The sequence below is a fragment of the Chiroxiphia lanceolata genome, chromosome 5 (assembly GCF_009829145.1).
Source record: "Chiroxiphia lanceolata isolate bChiLan1 chromosome 5, bChiLan1.pri, whole genome shotgun sequence".
Taxonomy (NCBI): Eukaryota; Metazoa; Chordata; class Aves; order Passeriformes; family Pipridae; genus Chiroxiphia; species Chiroxiphia lanceolata.
The window spans coordinates 60,577,166-60,598,694 of NC_045641.1; the positions used below are offsets into that span (position 1 = coordinate 60,577,166).

A 21,529-nucleotide genomic window follows, 5' to 3' on the forward strand; every position below is an offset into this window, starting at 1 on the left:
GCCCAGATGAATAGTTGGGGTCAATGATTTTAAAGGTCTTTTGCAACCTAAATGATTCTATGGGGTTTGTTTGCAGAACAACTTAAGCTGACAGTAGCCCCTATATAATGTCCTGGTGTATTTCAAGCTTCTTTTCCACACTTGGTGCATTGGCAGTGAACTGCAATTTCCTTCACTGCAGCAGAGGACATGGTGCAGTGACACCCAAATGGCTCATTGGGAGTGGACTTGCTTCCAGCTGGATCTGCTACCTGCAGGACTGGGCAGGTTGTACACAGAGCTGCTTGGATGCCTCCTTGTCACAGCCCTGGGGCTCCCAATGGCAAAGGTAGCCTGAGAACCCTCAACTTTGTACTGTGTGATGTCACTTCTTGAGTTTTATCAGCTGAGGTGTCCAGCTTCGTACCAGCGGCTGCATCTAGCTGGAGTGGAAGCAGCAGTGTCACTGTGACCCTGCAGCATAGCTCCTCAACTGTGGCATTGTGACCTGGTGCTGGAGGAGCCAGGAGCACCTGCAGGTAGACTAATCCTCAGCCTGAATAAATGGCCCAAGAAAAACAGAGCAGACAGGCTCTGTCATCTTCCAGACAAGAAAGTAAGCACTTCCACCGCTGAAATCAGCACATCTCAGCTGTATGTGCTGAGTATCAGGGCCCTGAGGGCACTAATGGGTCTTACTGGCCCTGGCTACCCCCCAGGCCTCCCCACACTTTGCCCACAGCACAGGACAGTATTTCAGCACCCCTGGGGCTGTCGGTCCCTGCCCCAGCAATGTCACTGCAGGTCTCTATCTCCCCACAGTCCTGCCCTGCCCATTAATGGACCTCCACCAAGCCATCCTCCTCCTCCTGACTATCCCAAGGCTGTGTTTCTAGGCTGGTTCCCCTCACTGTCGCCCATGGGCTGACATCAGAGTCAGAGCAGCCAGAGACACTGTCAGTGCCTGGCACCAAAGACTACTACTGATCTCTTGCCTTCATCCCTGCCTGGTAGCGTTGAGTGCTAGGAAACCAGTAGCTCTGATTTAGCTGGGAAAATACTTTTTTTTATTGGGTTTTCCCAGTAGTAGCTGAATTTCAGCCTGGAGGGAGGTGTTGGAATAGCCCATTACCACATTAGACAGTGTCAAATGCTCCCACCCCCCAAAGGATGTGCTTGATGGGAACTGCTGGAATTGCTCAGCATGGATCCGGGCTTAAATAAGTTGTGACTATTGCTTTGCAAGGAAGTCACTAAGAAACATGATCCTCAAGGAGAAGCAAACTGCTTTGATCTCTGTCCTTCTGGGTGAGCTCCTCTGTGTGAGTTCAGAGCTGATTTCCAGCAAAGCAACAGCACAGTCAGCCAACACAGAAAGGTTACAGCCCCACTGTTGTCAGTAGTAAGTCTCTTAAGCAACAAGTACTTCAAGGCAATGTGCTGTTTTCGGACATGAGGAATAAGTGACAGAGAGATATGGCTGAACCTACAGACATAAATGTTTAGATTACTAGTAGGGAAATTTAAACAGACCCTTTAGTGCTTTGATGAGCAAGAACTGCTTCTAGATTCATAATATAACATCACTGCAATGATACCAGGAGCAGAATGTGCAGCAAAGCAGCAGTCCTTGCTAAATGACCTAACAAGTCATAGTGCATATTCATTGCAGGAAACATCCGTCCTTGATTGCATGTTGTATATTGGCTATGGATTTGGTGGATTTAGATTTCTTTAGCATGCCCTTGGGCTTTCAAGTGTGCTAGGATGCATTGTAATGTAGATGCAGGGTGTCTGGCACTTCTTACTGAATAAGGCTTCAAAGGGAAGTTGAAATCAGACTCTAATTACATTTGTACAGAGGCCAAAGGCAATTTGAGGAAGAGATTACCTGCTGTTCATGGACAGATTTTGTCCAGAGCGCATGGTAAAATTGTGGGGTTGGTTCACACTCCCACTGGTATTGGCAGACATGGGACTACCTGATTTTTGGAAGCCGAGATAAAGGAAAGCAATATTTGTGAGTAGGCTTTGAACACAATGCCATTACTCAGGTAGATGTGACAGCATGAATACATCTTCTCTGGAAGCTTTCCCAGTGCCAGAGATCATCTGACTGGGAGCACAGGCCACTGACACAGCTGTGCCTGAACCCCTGCCACCGCAGACAATATTGCTGTGGGCATATCGTCCAAGCAGCTCACCAGGATCTCCTCATGCCCTTTCCCTTGGCACAATATGTGCCTTTGAAGCTCTAGTGGTTTAAAAAGAAGGCCACAGCCCTTTCCTCATGCTTTATGTGGGCAGGTATGTTATATTGCAAGACTCTTCTACCTTCTTGGATCTTTCCCAAGCAGACTTCAGTGCTGGGGTCCTCGAGCACTGAAAACAAAGGAATTGGAGTTTAGAGGCAGGGAAACAAACACCTTCAGCAGACAGCAAAAATTATTTCAAAATGAAGAGCAGCAGTTTGCTGTCCTCACTGAATATCCACCTCATCCCAGGCCCGGCGTGAAAGGCATCTGTCAGCAGATGATGGTGTTGGGACGCGAGGGGCAGAAGGACTCGGCGTCAGAGCTGCTGCCCGTGTAGAGGTGCATCTGCCTCCGCCTCCTGGTGCAACGCCATCGGGCTGGCTGAGGGAACAATAGAGCTTTGTGCCTGGCAGATGTTCAGGCAGAGAAGAGGAGTATTTGCTTTCTTTTCCTGAGGGTAGTTGAAGCACAGGGAGTGCACTGACCTGATTTCCGAAAGGGTGGATGGTGCTTCTGCAAAGTCAGGTTACGAGCAATTTGGCCAAGGTCATGCAGCGAGTGATGCTGTCAGAGACGGATGGAAATCTCTGTGTGGGTGCTTTAGCTTGATGGTCCCAGTACAACACCTTCATTAATGCATGACATGCTAGTGATTTATCCAAGCAGCATACTTTGCTGATTAGGTTTTATCTCGGTAGCAGTGGGAAGAGTATGTGTGTCTTCTACACCCAAAGAGCAGAAAGTCTACCTTACTCTGAGTAAAATATGGTCTTTGACCTCAGAGTCTTGGCACTGAATCATACAAAAGGTAATGGTTGCATATGATCCTTCTCCTGATTTCATAGGAGGAGGGGGAGGATTGCAGGAAGCCCTCACCTAATCAGTTGCTCAGCAGAAGGAGGTGCATCTTGCAAACTCGGTATAGAATCACAGGAAGAAGTGGAGTGAAATGACAGGAGTTACCACAGATGTTTGCCACACTGTGCCATTGAACACATGAAGAGGAAAAGGCAGGGTGGTAAAGGACACACACCTCCAGAAAGCAGGCGTGGCAACAGCAGGACTTTCCTAGGAGTCATTTCTGAGGTGGTGTTCGAAGTCTGTGTGCCCTGTCTGTCTGAGGTGTTGTTGCTACTTCTCCCCTCCAAGACCTTTAGAAAGCTGATTGAGTCTGAAGGGAGGTCTGAAAGGTCAGAGATGAGGCCAGACCTGAAGTGGAGGTGCCTCCTCAGCAGATGAATAAGCTGCATGCTGTGAAGTCTGGCTTGCAACACAAAAATGATGTGAATGAAAATGAGCACCGTAGTTCCATCCCTACCTATGTTTTGGGATCTGTTTTCTGATGGTGCTTTGGGTACACTCAGGAGAGGCAGACAAGGCTACAGACTTGTTTGTGAAGAAAGCAGCAGGGACACAGGGTCAGTCTCAGGAGGGAGGAGGGAAGAAAGTGTAGTAAACTATTGAATAATTTCAGTTGCCTCATGAAACTTCTCCCCCAAGGCTTCTCTCGGGAAGCAGATAGGAGTGGAATGCATCTATATGTGTTTGCAATGCAAGGGCATTTGTACAATGAATGTACGTAAAATTAAGAAAACACAAGAGATTACAGTAGGGAATTAGAGATTTAAAAACTTTGAATTATGAATCACCAAAGCTTCAGAGGTCCTATGGCCGAGATACCAGAAAGTAGTTATCTTCTACTTTGTTATCTATAAGTCTGCTGTATGAATAATAATTACACAATGTGACAGAGGAAGGCCATGTGCTTTTATTCAAGCTCAATCTTTATAGATATGAGGCCAGTATAAAAGATGAGCTACTTGTTTTAATGGTATTATAATTTGATTAAATATTAGACTATGTGCCTGCAGTATCTTCTTTCTAAGCAACAATGAACTGGGCTGGAGGAAATGTTCTTCGCTTTATGCTCTATGGCTCGTGACCTGGTTTATTTGGTTTTAGACCCTAAGGCAGCCAATACCTTTCCCACGTTTTAAGTAGTCTTCTTGTATAAGCTCAGAGAATGAAAATTGCTTTCTCTATGAACCTCTCTATAAAATCTTCTGCTGTTGTTGTTTTTCCAACTTCTGCTATAGGCTTTTCTGCACTTTGTGCCAGCACAACTTAAATTTTGGTCTTACAGTCTATCCTTAAGCCCTCCTTACTCCCATTTCTCTGAGATGACTAATCACACCCAGCTCCTTCTGAAGTAGCTGACAACACTGTGAACTGCTCAACTGAAAGTCAGCCAAAAGTCAAAATGTTCTAAGCATTACAAACATTCATATTGCATCTTAGTGGTTTTCCTTCCTTCCACCCTACAGGATCTCATGACCCCATAGATACTAGAGCAAAACAGGAGAGGCTTTCAATGGAAAAAATCAATGTGTCTTGGCAGCTTGTGAAAGATCTTCTACAGGGAGTTGTAGAGCTGTGTGGAGGAGTGAGCAACCCATCACCAGCAGCATGATTTCCAATTCATTGAAGAATACTGAAGAAAATAAAAAGTGAAGCAAGTGTCACAGCAAGGAGAGGGGACGTAACCTTTAAATAGCAGGCTTTTTTCACCTCTCTGAAGCACTGGCCATTGGCTTCCTTGCAGAAGTAGGACAAAGAGCTTGATGGGCCCGTAGTCTGATCTTTTATGGCAGATCCTAAGGGCAGGGGGGGCTGACAGGCTTGTTAGCTGTTTGACCCAATGTAAACTACACAGGTTCTGAGGAACAAACTGACTCCCTGAGAGGTTAAGGAGAGGGAAACCTGAACCAAATTTACATTGAGAGAGAGGTGCCATTGTGTCCTGTTGGCATACCTGATGTGGGAAAACTTCATGGCACAACAGAACTTGAGTGGGCACAAGGCGTTCCTGGGTGCTGCATGCAACACAACTCAGCCACCTCTGCTCTGCTGGGCAGGCTTGCTCCAGCCACAGCAGACACCTCTGCTGATTTTCCTGGGAGAAGTTGTTTAAACCCAGATACAAGGGGGAAGTGGCTTACAATGGGCTTGGTTGGGTTTCTGTCCACTTTGTGGTGACATGGGTGTATCTGGAAAGTGAAAGAAGACAAATGAAAAACCAGCTGTAAATGGGTATCCAGTTCACCTCCTGGAATGAAGGAAAGTATTGGCATTGGGTAGGAAGAAATGTAACTTAATGTAACTAAAATCCTGCAGTTGAGCTTGGAAAAGTTTTGTTATAATTGCAGTTGCTGTCCAGTGAGTTAACTTTCAAGCCTAATTTCACAGCTAAAATCTCAAAAACGCCACTGATTCCTTGGAATGAGAGCCAGGATGAAGGGAAAAAAAAACCATGAGAGAGAAGAAGAGCTACCCAAAGGCAGCATGTAGTATCTAAAGCTAGACCAGCTTGGAGGGAAAGACTGGAACAAGTTAGATGGAAGGGTTTAGATGAAAAAATCCAGAGACATAACACAACTTACTAGAGCCCAGGCACGGCTGGGTCTGGTGGCACTGCTCAGCAGACCTGAGTGGTCTCATTAGGATGACATTTGTGCCCAGAAGATCAGTTGTCTTAGAAGAAGAAATCACTTCCCCCCCAACATTCCCATAAGAGTGTCTGCGGGACCTGTACATAGAGGAGTGGGAGCTCAACCTCACAGTGAGTTTATTAGATTTTATACCTCCAATCCCATGTGTTGTGCTTTATCCTCTTGTTTAATGCTGTACGTACTATTGATTTTATTGAGATACAGGTGAGTGCACAGGTGTCTGTGCACTGAACTTTATTCAAGCAAAAATACTGTCCTGTATAGAAGACACCTAAACCAAAGCAACCTAGAACTACCTGCTACTTAAGGTGAAAAGGTCAGAACCACTGTATTGAATTTTGGGTTAATCTTAGAAGCAGTCTTAACTCATACATCCTTCAGAGAGGCTGGTGAAGCCTCTGTCTCAGACTGCCTAGAGACACCCATGCCATTGGGCCTCAGAAAAAACAGCCTACAATAACAGAACAAGAGGGTACTTCTCCACAGTAAGAGCAATTGGGTTTGAATGAGAGTCAGAGACTGACTTGTCAAGCTCTTATCATCTGACTTACAGCTGAATAAGCAAATACATACGAGTTAATAAACAAACCAAACTAAATAAAACAATGTAGCTCACAGTGCAAAGTCGAGACAATGACTTGTCTCCTGTAAAATTTCTCTGTGGATCTAGCAAGGTTCAGGTTGTTCCTGAGTGCTGCAACTACAAGAATTGGTGATTGTGATAGAGGACCCATCTTCTTCTATTTTTTTTTAAATTGGAAGTGAGAAAATTGTTTAGTCCTTGTCTGCTGTCAGTAGAACACTACAGGAAGCTGAGAAGTAAAAGAGCATAAAACTTGTTAATTTGAAGGAATGAAGAGAGAGAGAAGTTGACCTAGGTGGCCTCTAGGTAGGAATAGTTACTCCATGTACCTCCATAAAACGACACATACTGGATGAAATAACAGGTTCCTTGTAGGCATTTCCTTATCAAAGGAACTTGTTGAACAAGGACAATTGTAAATCATAAAAGGAAGAGATGTGATTCACTCTACTAGGAGTTAAATGAAAGGGGTCATAGGAGTCCACAGTAAGCAAAGGATGGGATTGTAATTATTACAGACAGCATGGACCAAGACTAGTAAACAGATGAAACAGAAAAAGATGAAAGTGCATATTGAATTCTGCCAACAACTTCCTTACGATATACAGATGTCAGAATTATCTGACATATGCATGGATCTCATCCCTTTGGAGACGAAAATCTTAGAACTTCAAAAGAATCATCTCTGCCCCTTTAAAAATAGGAGCCGCTCCAGGTGAGAGCTGCAAGTACTTTGGCATCGGGTGATCCTAAAGAGAGGGGTTTTAGCAATACGAGTAAAATAACGCTGATTTCTTCCTGGACGCGGCAGAACGGCTAGTAAATCTTAAATGAACTGGGAACTAAGCGACATTTTAGGTTTTTGATGTGAAAGGGAGCGCGGGTAGAGAAAGAAATAGCTCTCTGTCCTACAAACTAGCGTGATACGGGCGACATCCGTCTGGGAGCGGGGATGGAGCACGCACAAAAAGCCATCCGCTGCGGGCGGTGGTTGTTGCTTCGACGTTCGGATGGGGAGAAGCAGCAGCCGTTTCCCCCGGCAGGATTCCCGCAGGAAGCGCTCAGCGCAGCCGGAGCGCCGGGCGGGGCTCGGCCCATTCCGGCAGCGGAGCTCCGGGAGCTCCCTCCTGGGGGGGCCAAAGACATTCCCGATAGGAAGTGGCACCGTCTCCTTTTTTATTTAAATAAAGCCAACCTCCCCCGCTCACACCCGGGGTGGGGCGGGGGATGGAGGAAGGAAGATTAAGCTTTAATCGCGTATCCCGAGGATTGCGGATAAAACGCGCGACAAAGCCCCCGGGGGACTCTCCCGCACCCCACGCGCCGGGAATGCCCGGCTAAGGCGCGGGGCGGGGGGGGGGGAGGCCGCGCAGGGTTTAAATGCCCCGCGGGGGCGGTCCGGCAGCGCGGTACTTCCCGCCCGTCCCCGCCCCGCTCAGCTGACAGCGGGGCCGCCGGTGCCCGCCCGCCGGAGCCGCTGCCGCTCGGTGCCCGCCCGCCTGCGCGGCCCCGCCGGGGATGGGGGGCGGCGCGCCGTGACCGGCCCGAGCCGCGCTGCTGCCGCCGGGAGCCGCCGCCGGGAACGGGCGGGATGAGCGGGAGCGGCGCCCCCGGGCCCGGCGCGGCGCCCTGCCGCTTCGCCCACTACTTCGTGCTGTGCGGCATCGACGCGGAGAGCGGGCTGGAGCCCGACGAGCTGGCAGGTGAGCGCCGCCGCCGGGAGGCCTCCGCCCGCGCCCGCACGGCCGCGGCTCCGCCGGGCTTTGGGGATGCGCGGCTTCAAAATGTCTGCGCCCCGCGAGGAGGGAGGGGGGCGAGGGGAGGAGAGGGTCGCCGCGGCGGTGGGAGCCGCGGGAAGGGCGCGACTTTGAAGGATAAAGCATCCTCCCGGAGGGGCTGGCGGAGCATCCCCCCCGAGGGCAGCTCCCACCGGGATGCGCCCTCCCCCGCAGGCCGGGCTCCGCCGACCCGCCGCTGGCCCCGGTGCCCGGTGGTGGCGGGGGACACGCAGCCTTCGCCCGCCCTCGGCCCAGCCGCGGCCGTCAGGGTGCGACTGACGGGAGAAGGGTACCGAGGGTTATGGAATTGGAGGGAGCCGAATGACCGAGCTTTCTGTCGGGGCAGATGCATTTTCTTCTCTATCTGCACTGGAAAGGAGGGGGAGGGATCTGGGAAGAACTGAATAAATTAATGGAATCGCATCTTTATTATGCCGGTTTATTCACATTTTATGTCTGTTCAGAAATAGTCCTCCTGCATCCTTCCATCCCCCACCACCCCAAAATTGTTACGGAATCAGAGAACAAAATTATTGCTATAGGATCTAACACATTTTCTAAAACCTTTATTTTTGGTGGGTTCATGACTGTATATGAGCCGATTATGTTGGCATAAGGCAGCAGTTCTTCCTCAATGTCACTTTTGTTTATGTAAAAGAAACTAAGTCAGGTTTCTACATATAAAATTCGATTGACTTCAGGCTTAATAACAGGGCTTAATTGCGTGGAAGCTAAACGTTTCCTCATGATCTTACCAATTTGGAAGTGCTCAGGTGCCTGTGTTTGACCATTCCTGTGCGTTTGCACTGCAGTCGATTGAGCTGTGCCTGGCTCAAATTGGAGGCAGCTGTACTGTCACAGCGAGCACCTCTGCCTGGCCATGAGATCCTGGCTGTGGGAGCCTGGTGAGGTCTCTGCAGCTATTGCATCAGGAAGTACCTTGCTGTCAGGTTGTGCAAGACAAAGACTTGATGATCTACATCACTGATCAATGTACACTGGTTGAAGTTCATGTTTTTGTCATCTGTAAAAGGGGTGGATGCACATACCTGACTTTCCAAGGAGGTTTATCTTAATGCACTTTATCTAAATCTCTACCCTTTGCAGTGAGCGCACACTGGAGGTAACCCCAGGATGTCCAAGCTGAAGCATTAGCCAAATGTGCTTTAATCTCTTGTGTTGGGAGTTTTTTGCATGTTCTAGTGACCGCAGTTATATGTTTTCAGTTTCGCTGCTTTTAGTAGAAAACTCTTGGCTCGTCACCATCTCCCAGCTGATGGTGTACAGGGTTTGATTTGCATGATATGATCTACTGGGGTTTCAGCTACGTAAAGTTTGAGTCAGCTCTAACTCTTCTATCCAAAAAGAAACTATTTTTAAAGCTGTGTTGGCTGGCAGGCTGTGCCTTCCCTGATGAGTACCCAGACTCTCAAACTGGTCTCTTGCTGATTTTTTTGCACCATTCCCCAGTGAGATGGACAGGTGTGTTCTTGGGGAGCCTTGGGGAGCTCAAGGACAGCCTGGGCACGGTGGGTTCATGCAGTGTAGTGCCTCAACTACGGGGCTCATCTTTCGTTGTCATTCGGTAGGTTTAGCTGAACTGCTCCAGCAACACAAAGCAAAAGGCATCTCCTTCTTAATTTTTCAGTAAAAGAAAGACATTTTGGCATATCTAGGATATATCCATTTGTACAATGTAATGCAGCTATGAATGATTTCAAAGAGAAATTACCAAAAGCAGTTGTTTTTAAAGCAATGTCTTAGTAAGTGGCAAGGTCCAGCAGGATGGTTTGTGCATACAAACATTTTTGGAAATGCCACTTTGGGAGGCATTCTTAATACCTAGGGGGGGTTGGGATATGATAGAGGAAGAAGTAGAGTTACAGAAATATGATGGGACTTAATATTGCCACTGAGCAATGTTGTATTTTTAGGGACTCGTGACAGGAGCTTTCTGCTATCAGCTGGGAGCTCAACAGTGGGAAATGCTGGGGAGGAACAGGGAGTGCTGGGAGCCACAAATATAATGCAGCCATGAAAAAAATAACTCTGGTTTGAGATATAGCTGAGAAAACATTTCTGTTAAAGCCTGGGGAGTACTAATGCCACTGTAGGCAGGCTGTAGTGAGAACCCACCTACAAATCTGTGTTACAGGTTTCAAGCACCAAGCTACTAGGATTGAATTCATTGCCGGAATGGGTGGGGAGAAAGAAGCTTGAGGGAACAGAAAGTCTGTTGCATCACAGGAAACCCACAGATGAAGGCTATTCTTTCTAAAAATGTTCTTAAAATGTTTTATAGAAAGAAATGATGCTATTCTTTTGAGTTATGTAGCTTGTTATCTTGCTATCCCTGTGCTTAAAGAGCTTGTTGAGGTAAGTCACGGCATCAGTGAAAAGTGGCTGTGACTTAAGCTGCTGCACAGATCATCCCCAGTTTAGCAAAAAAAAAAAGTCATCAAGAACCTGCTTATCTCCAAACCTGTGAATCCCTTAGCAGCCAGTGTACACAAAGGGCCTTGCTCAGCCCACGTCTGAGTGGAGCTGCGTTGGGGCTGAGCAAAGGAGCATGAGAAGAGACAAGAGGAGCTCTTCTGCCACCCTGGAGGCCCCAGGGCCTCTCCTGTGAACAGAGGAGCAGAAGTTAGAAAATCCTCGAGGGATTTTCAGCTTTCAGATGGACTTGGTGATTGTCTGAGACACAGGCAGCTCCCTGGAGCACACGGTGTGTCGTGGAGCTGCCGGTGACTCACATCTGGTCTCATTTGGGAGCTCCCTGACCTGTGCCCTCTCTTGGCTGAGGACAGCCCAGGACTCACCCCTGCGTGGAGGCTTTCCTTGCCTGATGGCTCAAGCCAAAAATCATTTTCCATAAGAACTCTCTGCAGTTAAAACAAACAAACAAAAAACCCACCAAAAATCCTCATCAACCGCATCAGACATGAAGTGAAATGTTTCAATGATACTCTTGAAAGCAGGGCAAAGAACTGCCTTTTTAATTAGTCTTGTAGGGTTGATAGGTCTGTCCAGAAAAATTAAATAAAATCAAGGTTTTAAAATTGTGTAAGGTTTTGACATGCTTTTAAGGAAGAGTAACTTGCTCTATAGTTCTTGTTCCACTGGATGTTCAGTGCTTAAAGTAAGTTTGGTAGATGAGAATTTTCCACCAAGCAGATGGTTCATTTTGCTTAGATTATTTTTTTTCTTTTGCATGTATGATGTTTTCTTGTACAGATTTTCCTAGTTTTTTTTAACAACTTGCTCCGCAGCTGGCTTTTCATATGGCTGATTTGGGGTTTTTAAGTGAATTAATTTGAGAAGTTAAAAGCTGTTTACCTATTGCTCAGCTTGGTATTGTATCCAAACACTCAGTGAAGTTGCATGTAGATTATGATGTTGTCAAAACACTTGTGGCACTGTCACAAAGCTCTCGGTCAAGGATGAAGGGAAAAACCATGCCAGTTTCTAGGGACTTCTGGGAGGAAAGGAAACTAACTAAGGAATTTTTGGCACTTAATAGTTGGAGAGACCATAAAAAAAAAGCAGGGTATTTGATGTGAAATACCTTGAAAAGTGTGAAAATTTCAGTATTGGTTTCAGTGCCCTGTTGAACTCCACTAAAACAGAATGAAGGGAGCTTTTCTCTCATGCTCGGGGCTGATGGAAAATAAATTTCAGTTCACTTTCCTCTATATGCCTATCTGTTCCCAGGTAAAGCCATTTTGAGACTATCAGCCTTGGAATTTTATGCACTTGAATGAATCCGTTAAAGTAAATATTTAACATTGCATTTAACAAAAAGACCTAATTATTCATTAAATTGTTTCTATCAAATATTTTGTCATACTGTATAAACTTTATAAGTGTGTGTGCAAGGCACAAGATTATTCTAGCTGTAGCAGCCTTCACCTTTTGCTTTGAGAGCAAGTTAAATTTTGTAGTATTTCATTAGTGTGTCACAAACTACAGTTTAGAAAAATCCAGAATACACATGACTCAATTAAAAATAAAATTAAATATCTTTTATTGGGGAAGTAACTTAGTGCTCTAGAGGAAAGCATAGAATTAGGGATGAGTGTTTTGTTCCACAGTGGAAGGACTGGTCTGTGCTTCGTTGAGGGTGCTGTTGGTGGAGCAGTTTGGAGGAAAAAAAGGTGTCAGAAGCCACCCTGGGAACTGGGGCCTGAAGGGCCGTATTGGATGCTGCTTCCTGTGTCTTACAACATGAATATTGGTGGAGTTGTGGTAGCCCTCTTGCTGTGTGATATGAAAAGTTTTATAGCTTTTTTTCCGCACATGAACTGTAAAATATTACCTCGAGACTATGGTTGCGGTGAGGAGACGTTGTAGTTATTGTATCTTGTCTAGCAAACGTATTTTACACTGTCTAGTTTTGGCCATTGCATAAAGATTCACTGTCTTATTGTCCCATTCAATGTATACTTTAAAACTGTAGAGAGCTTCATTACTCTACTTTTAAGATCAAATTATTTTTTTTTATGATCAGCAAAGCTGGGAGTGCTTACTGTTCATGCTCATTGGAACTGCTGAATGTCTCGGGGAAAATAAACACTACTTCTACCTCATGCTGTTTCCCTACAAATATCCAGATACTGGTAACTAATTTCTCCCCAGTGAAATGTTAAAATCCAAACAAGGCATATTGCAGTCTGGCTGGCTTTCTTATCTAGTAGGCTCTTATTTTTAGAAAGCTAAAAGACTTTTCTGTCCTTGTGTGTGCCTGGCACCCGCGTGCTTGCTCATTGCAGAGTCTCCCCACATCCTGCACCATTCTCCATCGTGCTTCCTTCGTGCCAAGTCAGCGCACAAAGTGCTCTGCCAGAAAACTTGGTGGCACTACTACAGCGATACAACGTCTTGTGTGCATGACTTTTCTGAAAATAGGCAATTGGGTTTGTTCCTAGTTCACTGGAAATAGACTGAGAAATCTCCCTTTACCGAGGAATATCTGAACAGTTGTGATTCCTCTTAATGACTTACTCAGCTGACAGAAAGGAAAAGCAGACTGCGGGAGTTTTGCTTTTCGTTTTTAAGTACAGTCCAGATTTGCACAAAGCATTTTTGGAAGGATTGTCTGGGTTAAGTAGCCTGGATGTGGACGAGAGTGGTACAAGTGGAGGCAGAGTTGGCTTATGCTGTAGAACTTAACAAAACTCGACTTGATCCTCAGAAGCAGTTGACGTAGATTGCTTAGGATTTCTGGTCATTGTGGGGCTAGTTGGAGTGATGGAATTCAAGCATTTCTCCAGCCCCTCTTAAGAAGTGATGCTCAAAGACAGCACTAAGTCTTCTGACTTTTGAAAAAAAATAAATCTTGTGGATCAGGGATGGATGGAGTAGCTGCATTATTGAAGTAACTGTCGTTTTTCTGTGAATTGTCATAGTATATATTTAGAAACCCTGTCTGATAAAAATCTAAACTGGGTTAATATTTTGTTCATGTGAAACCAAGTCTTATTCTGCATACACAAAGTGTTGCTTTTCTAGTTAAAGGAGTATGGAGATAATTGCTGCTTCTGGACAACCTTGACTTGATGCTGAAATAGAAATATGTTTCTGCTCTCTTCTACGTCTTTAAAGGTGGTGGCATGGATAGTTGCTGTAATGGTTTATTCTTAATTTTGTTTTGGTTTTATTTTTATTTTGTTGTTGTTGTTGTTGTTGTTGTTGTTTTTTTGCTACTGGGGAAAACCAGAATTCCATTGTAATACCACAGAGATTTTTATTTTATTTTAAAAAAATGTCTGAATTATACATTGAAGATTTAGCTCCTGTGGGAGGATTTTTTTCAGCCAGAGGAACTACAGCCAAAGGAAACAGTGCTTTTTATAAAGAATTGTCAATATTATTGACAACTATGATCTCCAGTTACAATAACCTTTAATAAGGAGTAACTTTCTTGCCCACTTGGATTACAGACTATTTCTGAAATTGGTAATGGCTGTGGTGTATTCTTATATTTTAGTAATAGTACTTTCATTCTCTATCTTTATATATGCCAGAGAAACACTGGATTTAAATGCTCCCCCAGCCATGGTGTGACTATTCTGTTATACATTTAACTTCATCTAAGGTTTTTATACTGTATTCCTTTGAAAATAAGGTATTGATTGGGTTGGAAAAACATCATTATTCCTATCAATAGCACTGGCTTACTAATGCTAAACCAAAGAGAATATCTTGTACTTTCTTTGCCAGATAAGCTGATGTTTTAATTTCCACTTAGAAGGACTAAAACCTCTTGCATGCTCAGAGGCTGTTTTGCTGCCAGTGGCTGTTGCAGTAGCACAGATGAGGAAGGTGTGATAGTGTATGGGAAGGGTTTTTTCAGTGACAATCCTAGCACCTGCTCTGTTAACATTGCAGTAGGTAACCTTTTTCCTTCACATAGTGTAAACTGCAGTAGTAATCAAAGTGCTGGCGGGCAGAATGGCTGAGCTGCTGTCCTTTATAAGAACGACCTAAATCCAGCCCTAATCTTGTTCCTGTGCATCAGCCTGAAGTCAGTGCTGGCCCCATCCTGGCGGCTTAGCGGTGCAGTGGCTGGGGAGGGACGGGGTCCCCAGGACTGCAGCCACTTACCTTGGGCAAAGAGCACTGAAAGGCAAAGGTGTGCACATCCTGGAGAGCCCAGCAGTGCCAGATCAGGCCTCACCACGGCTGGGTGTTGGTAGGGAGGGTACGGAGATGGTGATTTTGAGCCTCATGTGAAGGTGCCTGTTGCCAGCGGAGAGATTCCTGTGTTGACGTCCATCTCTGCCCTGGTCCTCAGGGTGCTGGGGGATGGTGGCATCTGGGGGAGGTAATACACCCCCCTCTGAGATTGGAAGAGCAGTAACCATAAATATGTCAAATTGCTCAGGGCCATGTGTGACTCCAGTATTGATTTCTCTGCCCGGCTGTTTTCCCGTGTCCTCTCCAGAGCCATTTCCCAGTGCTGCAGGAGCTGTGCCAGTGCCCTGACACCCTGCCCACAGCTCTCCTGTGCCAGTGCAGAGCTTGACACAGGAATAACTCCAAAACGCGCTGCTTTGGGAGGGGCTGGGCTGCAAGTAAGCCAGCAGAACAAGGGTGTCAGGAGGCCTCTCCTGCCTGCCTTCTTTCACCCGCTTGTCAGGGACTAATCAAGTTGTCCTTAATGCCAGCTCGTCCCTGAAACATGCTGGCAAGTGTACAGCCCGCAAAGCCTCTGCGTGGGCTGATGCTGGATACGTGGCTGGCACACTGCTCCCCGCTGCAGTTGCTGGTCTGTTGCAGTCAGGGCTGGAGTCAAGGAGAAATGTGAATGAAGGAGGAAAAAACAAACCCAAACAAACAGTGCAGGCACTTTGATGTAGTTAATGCTGTGGTGTTTGGCTGGTGCTACTTGAGATCATATATATATATGTAGGAAGATGATAAGTAGCTTGTTCAGCCACCTCTTGTGTGTATGGAGAGGAATTGTTGTAGTCAAAATATTTGAACTTACATAAAGTTCGTGAGTGTAAATAACCTACAATTTTTTTTCTTTTTTTGTTTTTTTTTTTCATTATCTCTCTCTTGACCAGAAAATAGCAAAAGTATGTATGATAGGAAAAGTTGCATTGAGGAAAACCAAATTTGGTCAGGAAACAGTAGACCTTCGCTGTGGTATTTTGGTCATGTTAGCCATATTGATAATCTCAAAAAGTAATTAGGGAAAAGATGGTGATGGGTCATCATAGTAAAAGAAACATACTGTGGAGATGGCTGATGTGTGGCAGACAGACTGCTGAGGTGTCAGATACTGGTATGGCTGGAAGAAACCAACTCCATTTGTGCTTCTTGCTTGGAGTGAAAGAACTTTAATCAGCAATCTGATCATTATAGCTTATCTGAGAGTTCTTTCATTAGGGTGTCCTAGGCTTGGTGAAGGTGCCTGGCTGAAAACATGAAGCAAGTCATGCTCTTTTGAGGTGTGAGGTTTAGCTTCTACCTCCATCTACCTACCCAATCCATGAAAAATAACATTGGAACATCCAAGCAGGTGTTTAAAGAGTGACATGGAAAGAGTATTCCCTTGCTAATATATAGTCTGAGTTGTTTTGAAGGACTTTGCTGGATCTTAGTGATCTTAGTGCTTCAAGTGATAGTATAAAAATTAACTCTTAGTAGAATATAATATGGGGGGGATGGGTCTGGTTTTTTTGTGGATCTGCAAAGAAAACTTGTTCTCTTGCTGGAGAACAACCTTCACAATTTCATACAAAAATGTCAGCAGTTCTTGTTTTGTGTTGAGGCAATGTTTAAATATGTCAGTCTTGGGGAGTGAGAGCACCCCCCCTCCTCCTTGGAGCATGAATTTGACTTTGCTTTGCAGTCACTTTATTCATCTAATTGCAATAATAATTCTGGGATCTTTTAATCTAGCAATTAAAAAAGCCAAAAACAACACCAAGCTTTATATCAAATGGAGTCAAATCGTGCTTTGAAACTGTGTGAGTGGTAGGTTGCACAGCGTGAAAGCTGGAAGAATTCTTTGTCCACCCCCTTCTTGGTATTCTCTTGTCATGTTAAGGACTAACATGTGGAAGGGTAAGGGGGCTTAATCTGAAACACCATTCTGTGTAAACAATGATAGGATTAAAAAAGAAAAAAAAGGCAAAACTCAACTGTCATGGGTGTGTAGTGGCTGCTGCTTTTCACGGATGACTGAAATTATTTGTATAAATTTGCATTTTCCCCTTAGCATCTATATAAGCCTCTGCTCATTTCCATGCATAGCTATTTCCACGTACAAACGGGCTGGTGTGCGCTGGCACGCGATGCGATGCCGTGTTACCTGTGTTAGCAGTAACTATAGTTACAGGGAAAAAATCACGTATCACCACCGATGCTCCTCACACAAGGCTGCCCAAGTGTCAGAGGTGTTTTGAGTCTCCTGTGACTGAAAGACAAGAGGGCTGAGCAATTTGTAATGAAACTATGAAACCGAGCGCTCACTGAACTGGTGATTCCTCAATGGAATATTGATCAAATGGGCCAAGCAGTCTGCTTTGGACTGACCAGTGTTTGGGTTGCAGCTGGAGCCTGCTGGGAGAGGATGCTGCTGTCATGGTCCAAATAGGTATTGCTTACACTGATTGCAGGTATCTGATGGCTTCTGCAGCCTGTGTTCTCACTGACCTGGATGCTGTCTGGAGCGTCCAAATCACTGATTTAGTAGCCCACCTCTCCTGCCTTTTTCTCCAAGTCGCTGCTGAGGTTAATCCAGTCAGGTGGTGTTAATGCCTTCTGCTGGGCCCTCTGGTTTCTCCTGAGGTACTCAGGAAAGAGAATCAAGATTGGTTTTTCTAAGTTCAAATTATGAAGTATTTGAGCAAAGAATGCAATATGCAATTGAGCAAATATTTGGCTTTTTTTTGTTTTGTTTTGTTGAGGGAGGGGAGGATTTGCTGATGAGTTAGTTACTCACACAATACTATTTCTCCATCAGTATTCCCACTTGGTATTCTTGTTTGTTTTATGCTGTGCCATACTGTGACATGAATTTAAAATTAAGAACAATTTTATGCTTAAAAACAAAACAACAGCTCTGTTAACACAGACTTTTCAGCTGTGATGATGGCTGGTATGGGAGAGATGAAGCGCTGCTGCACTGTTTCTGGAATAGGACTCTTTGTGATGTAGATTTTGTGCTTTCTCATTTTGTTTATTCTTACAGTATAAGTGTTAGAAAATACCCAACACCAAGTATTTGGGGAAGAATCCCTGCTTTTTATTTAAAAAATATCAAAACAAACCAAAAACATCCAAACAAAACCAACAAATCACCAAAAACACCTGATCTCTTAAAATTTTGTGAAGATGTGAAGATTAAATGCTTAAAAACTGCCAGGTGTTTTGTAAAATGACTGTTGGTGGATGTGTGCTCTGTCACAAAGGCGTGAAGGGTGTATTCTGCTGTACATTCTGCCTTGTAAACACTGCAAGAATATCAAGGCCAGGAAGAGCAGTACTGCAGTGTCTCCAGTGCACCCCTTTTGTGTTGTCAGCATTTGTCTATAATGCCTATTGTTATAAATCTATTAAGGTAGAATATTTATATCTCTGAAAATCAGGATAGTAGCTATTCAGCTTGGATGGATTAGGTGTTTAGCCTTTTCCCAAGATGGTGCTATTCAAGATAGGTTTATCTTACTGGCGTTTGCAAATACGTTAACTCTTTCTGGCGTTAGTGAGTGTGAATAGCAGATGTTGTTTGACTCTTAATTCAAGCAGGAATGTGTAGTCTAGCGTTTCTGTCTCAAATTGGAGAGTGACTAAGAGTTGAAGAATCACAGTGTAAGGAATGCTATTAAGTAATAATTTTTTTGCTGTGTCAATACGAACATCTGCATAGGGTGAGGCAGCTGTAGCTGTGATCTGATGTTGCACTTAGCAAAAGGGGAATGGTGATGGGAGATGTTAACTTGCACAACAACAGTTCTGGGTAATAATTTAGTTGTTTCTATGCCCGTGTCTTTGTTTACTTTCTGCTTGGAGCTGCCCATAGGGTGGTGAGTTGAGTGGGGAAAGAAAGAGCCCTGTTGCAAATTGCTCAGTCTAACACACTGTTAAAAAAAAACAACCTCCCAAAAAAGTCCCTCCAGCTTAATGTGGACTGAACTTCCCATGAAAACTCTGCCTTAATGAGCTGGGGACCCCTCAGCCCTGCTTTGTCCCTGTCAGCAGGTGAGAAAGAGCTGAGGTCCCTGGCGCGGGTGCCCTGGCTGTGACCCAGGAGCTCGGGGACCCGATTAGTTCAGCTCTTGTGCTTTCGGTGGGAATAAGAATGGGAAAACATCTCATCTTGGGGGCCTGGATGCATTCATGCTCCTCGCCTGCAGGTCTGTGCTAGCGCTGGGAGAGGCGTTTGTCCAGGAGCCAGAGAGAAAAGGCGCAGATTTAGGTCTGTCCCAATGCGGAGAGTGAATTGCTCAGAGCAACTGTCACATTGCAGTGTCCGAGATATAGCTCATATTTGATGGTGGTAACGATCTGAAAGGCTATTTGCAATTCAAAATCTGTATTAGGTTTTGGTTATTAGTTAATATTTTGGCAGCTCTTCGTGACTATGACTTCTGACTGTGACCCAGGGTTGCTTGTGGTGCACTGAATAACTCAAAAGGGAAGCTGGCGGTAAGCAGGAGACCAGCTGTGTTGTTAATAGTGTAGTGTTATCACACTCAAAACTCAGGTTGTGTGATTTGATAACATGATCGCACTAGACTTGTTTCCTTTTTATTAAAAAAAGTCAAAAAAACGACCCCCCAAACCAAACTGTATCCTTATCTACCACCTTCTGAGCCCACAGGTCAATTTAATTTTGTCAGAGATGAAAATGGGAAAGATAGGGTATGTTTTTTGGTGAAGTCCCTGCAACTAGAGCAGAGATCCTAATTAACCTTCCAATACAAAGGCTGCTGGAAAAGCAACAGCACTTTCTAAAGCAAGAGAGGCCCCCTCCACGTTGGTATCCCGGCAGGCTAATTGGCAGCCTCAGAGCTGGGATCCGAGCAGAGCGAGCGTTGCCTTCTGCCCATCTGGTGGGTTTGGGAATGGAGGTAACTCGTGGTGCTGAGGGGGAAGGAAGAAAGATCGGAGCTCACAGGCTTGTGTGAGCAAAAGGAGCTCCAGGTGAGAGGACCACGATTTCTGTCCTGGCATCCTGTCGCATAATTCCTAGTGCTATTCACCCATGCCTGTGAAACCGTACAGTGTGTTAATGCCATCGTGCTTAGTCTTTCTTGCTCAGTTTCAGCTCCTGCAATGTGATAACAGGCAGTGGGAGCAAAGCTACGTTTGGCAATAAATAGCAATTCTAAGATTTTGCAGGGTCCAAGTCCTTCCTGGAGCTCAATGAAAAGATGTAGGAGCTCGGCTGTGTTGGTGCTATTGCATCCAGAGATGTGTCTCTGAAAAAATGCTTCTGTATTGTTTCAAAATGCACTGAATGGGAGATACAGCAGCAGAACATGGTGGGGAAGAGGCTTCTTTACTTTCTTTTTCTTTCTTCCCCCGTCCCACATTTAAAACCAAACTGGCTTATCCTTATGCTTTATTGTTTTAAAATGCTATTCTGACCTTTCTGATAATATTGGTAAGAACCAAGATCTGTATTCAGATGTATTAAAGTGATAATGATGCATAAGGAGTCATAAAACTGTATTAAGTGCATTAAATTTTGAGTAACTCCAGTAAAAGGTGCTGCAAGGGCTGGCTAATCACTTTGCATTTATGAGTTGTCTTGGAAGTAAATTACAATATTCAGCTGGATCTGCCTGCAGAAATGGCTTAGAAGGAGATGGCATTGCCTTGCAGCGGAAGGTTGGCAATCTATGCTTGATTAATCTGCTCATACCAAAGTGGCATCCCTCCATGCTTCCAGCAAGCTTGTAATAGATGAATGAGTTAATGAGCCCCTGGGTAACCGAGACTACTCCTGGGAGCTGGGAGGGACATCGGAAAGGATAAACATTGCTGACTCAGTTTCTCTTTCTTGAGTTACCTCTATATCTTTTTCCAAACAGTGCTTAACTGATTCCACATTGAAGTGAGAGTATTAAAGTACCTTTCCACATCACTGACAGTAGCAGAGCTATTTGTCTGGGTTTGACCAGCCAGGTTATTTATGTCTTTTTTTGTTTCCCTGAACTTTCTCTCTCTGAAGAATGTTGTGAGCTTCAGATGTGAAAGACTGACTCTTGGTCAGTTGCTGCCAGACCATGCTGAGTCTTTGTATGTTAGAGAGAGGTTGGGATCAAACCTCTCGTGGGTCCAGCCAAGCAGTTCACTAAGCTGTTGCCGTCTTTTGAGCATATTCAATTAACTAGTTGGCAAAAGTGTGTAGAGGTCTTTGAGGCTGGTGATAATTTGTGGTTCAGAAAATTTAGAAATTCTTCTAGGTTTAAGAGAAACCATTTCAGGAGGTTACTTAGCTTTTGCAGGCTAGATTCTTTTATTTTCACTATCTGAATATGTTTAATAAAAAAGAAATTGCAGCTAAATTTAAGCAAACTTTTAATTCAGGAATTAAATTCGTGTTTTTCTTTCTTGCAGTGGCTTAGTGACAATTGTCTTACTAATGCATTTAAATTATACTCCTTAAAAAGGTATTATCTGGTTTATTTTGTAGGAGGTCATCAGTTTCGCAATATTGTGTAAAACTGAAACCAAATCCTCCTGTCTGCAGCTGCAGTGTTAAATAGAGCATCATTGTCATGTGGTGAGCATGACTGTCAAAACACTTCGGGCAGAGTGGGTAACATGAACAGTTCTTCTACATTAAATATTTATAGAAGAAAATGCAAACTCAGAAGGCTGCCAGCAGACAGACATACTGCTTAAATACATTGTTGTGGTGGTGAGGGCACGAATCTTTGCGTTGCAGCTCTAGGAAGAAGA

General features: G+C 44.7%; 1 protein-coding gene across 5 annotated transcripts in view; it reads left to right on the forward strand.

The window, feature by feature from the left end:
* The first annotated feature begins 7,905 nt into the window (after positions 1-7,905).
* DENND5B (DENN domain containing 5B) overlaps positions 7,906-21,529 on the forward strand; it is a 113,509-nt gene continuing 99,885 nt past the window's right edge. For 4 of the 5 annotated variants that reach the window (XM_032688041.1, XM_032688043.1, XM_032688044.1 and 1 more), the window contains exon 1: positions 7,906-8,029. In XM_032688041.1, coding sequence (XP_032543932.1) covers positions 7,918-8,029 — 112 coding nt within the window. In that variant the 5' untranslated portion in view covers positions 7,906-7,917. The remainder of the gene's footprint in view (positions 8,030-21,529) is intronic. The other variant, XM_032688045.1, reaches the window with a different exon arrangement.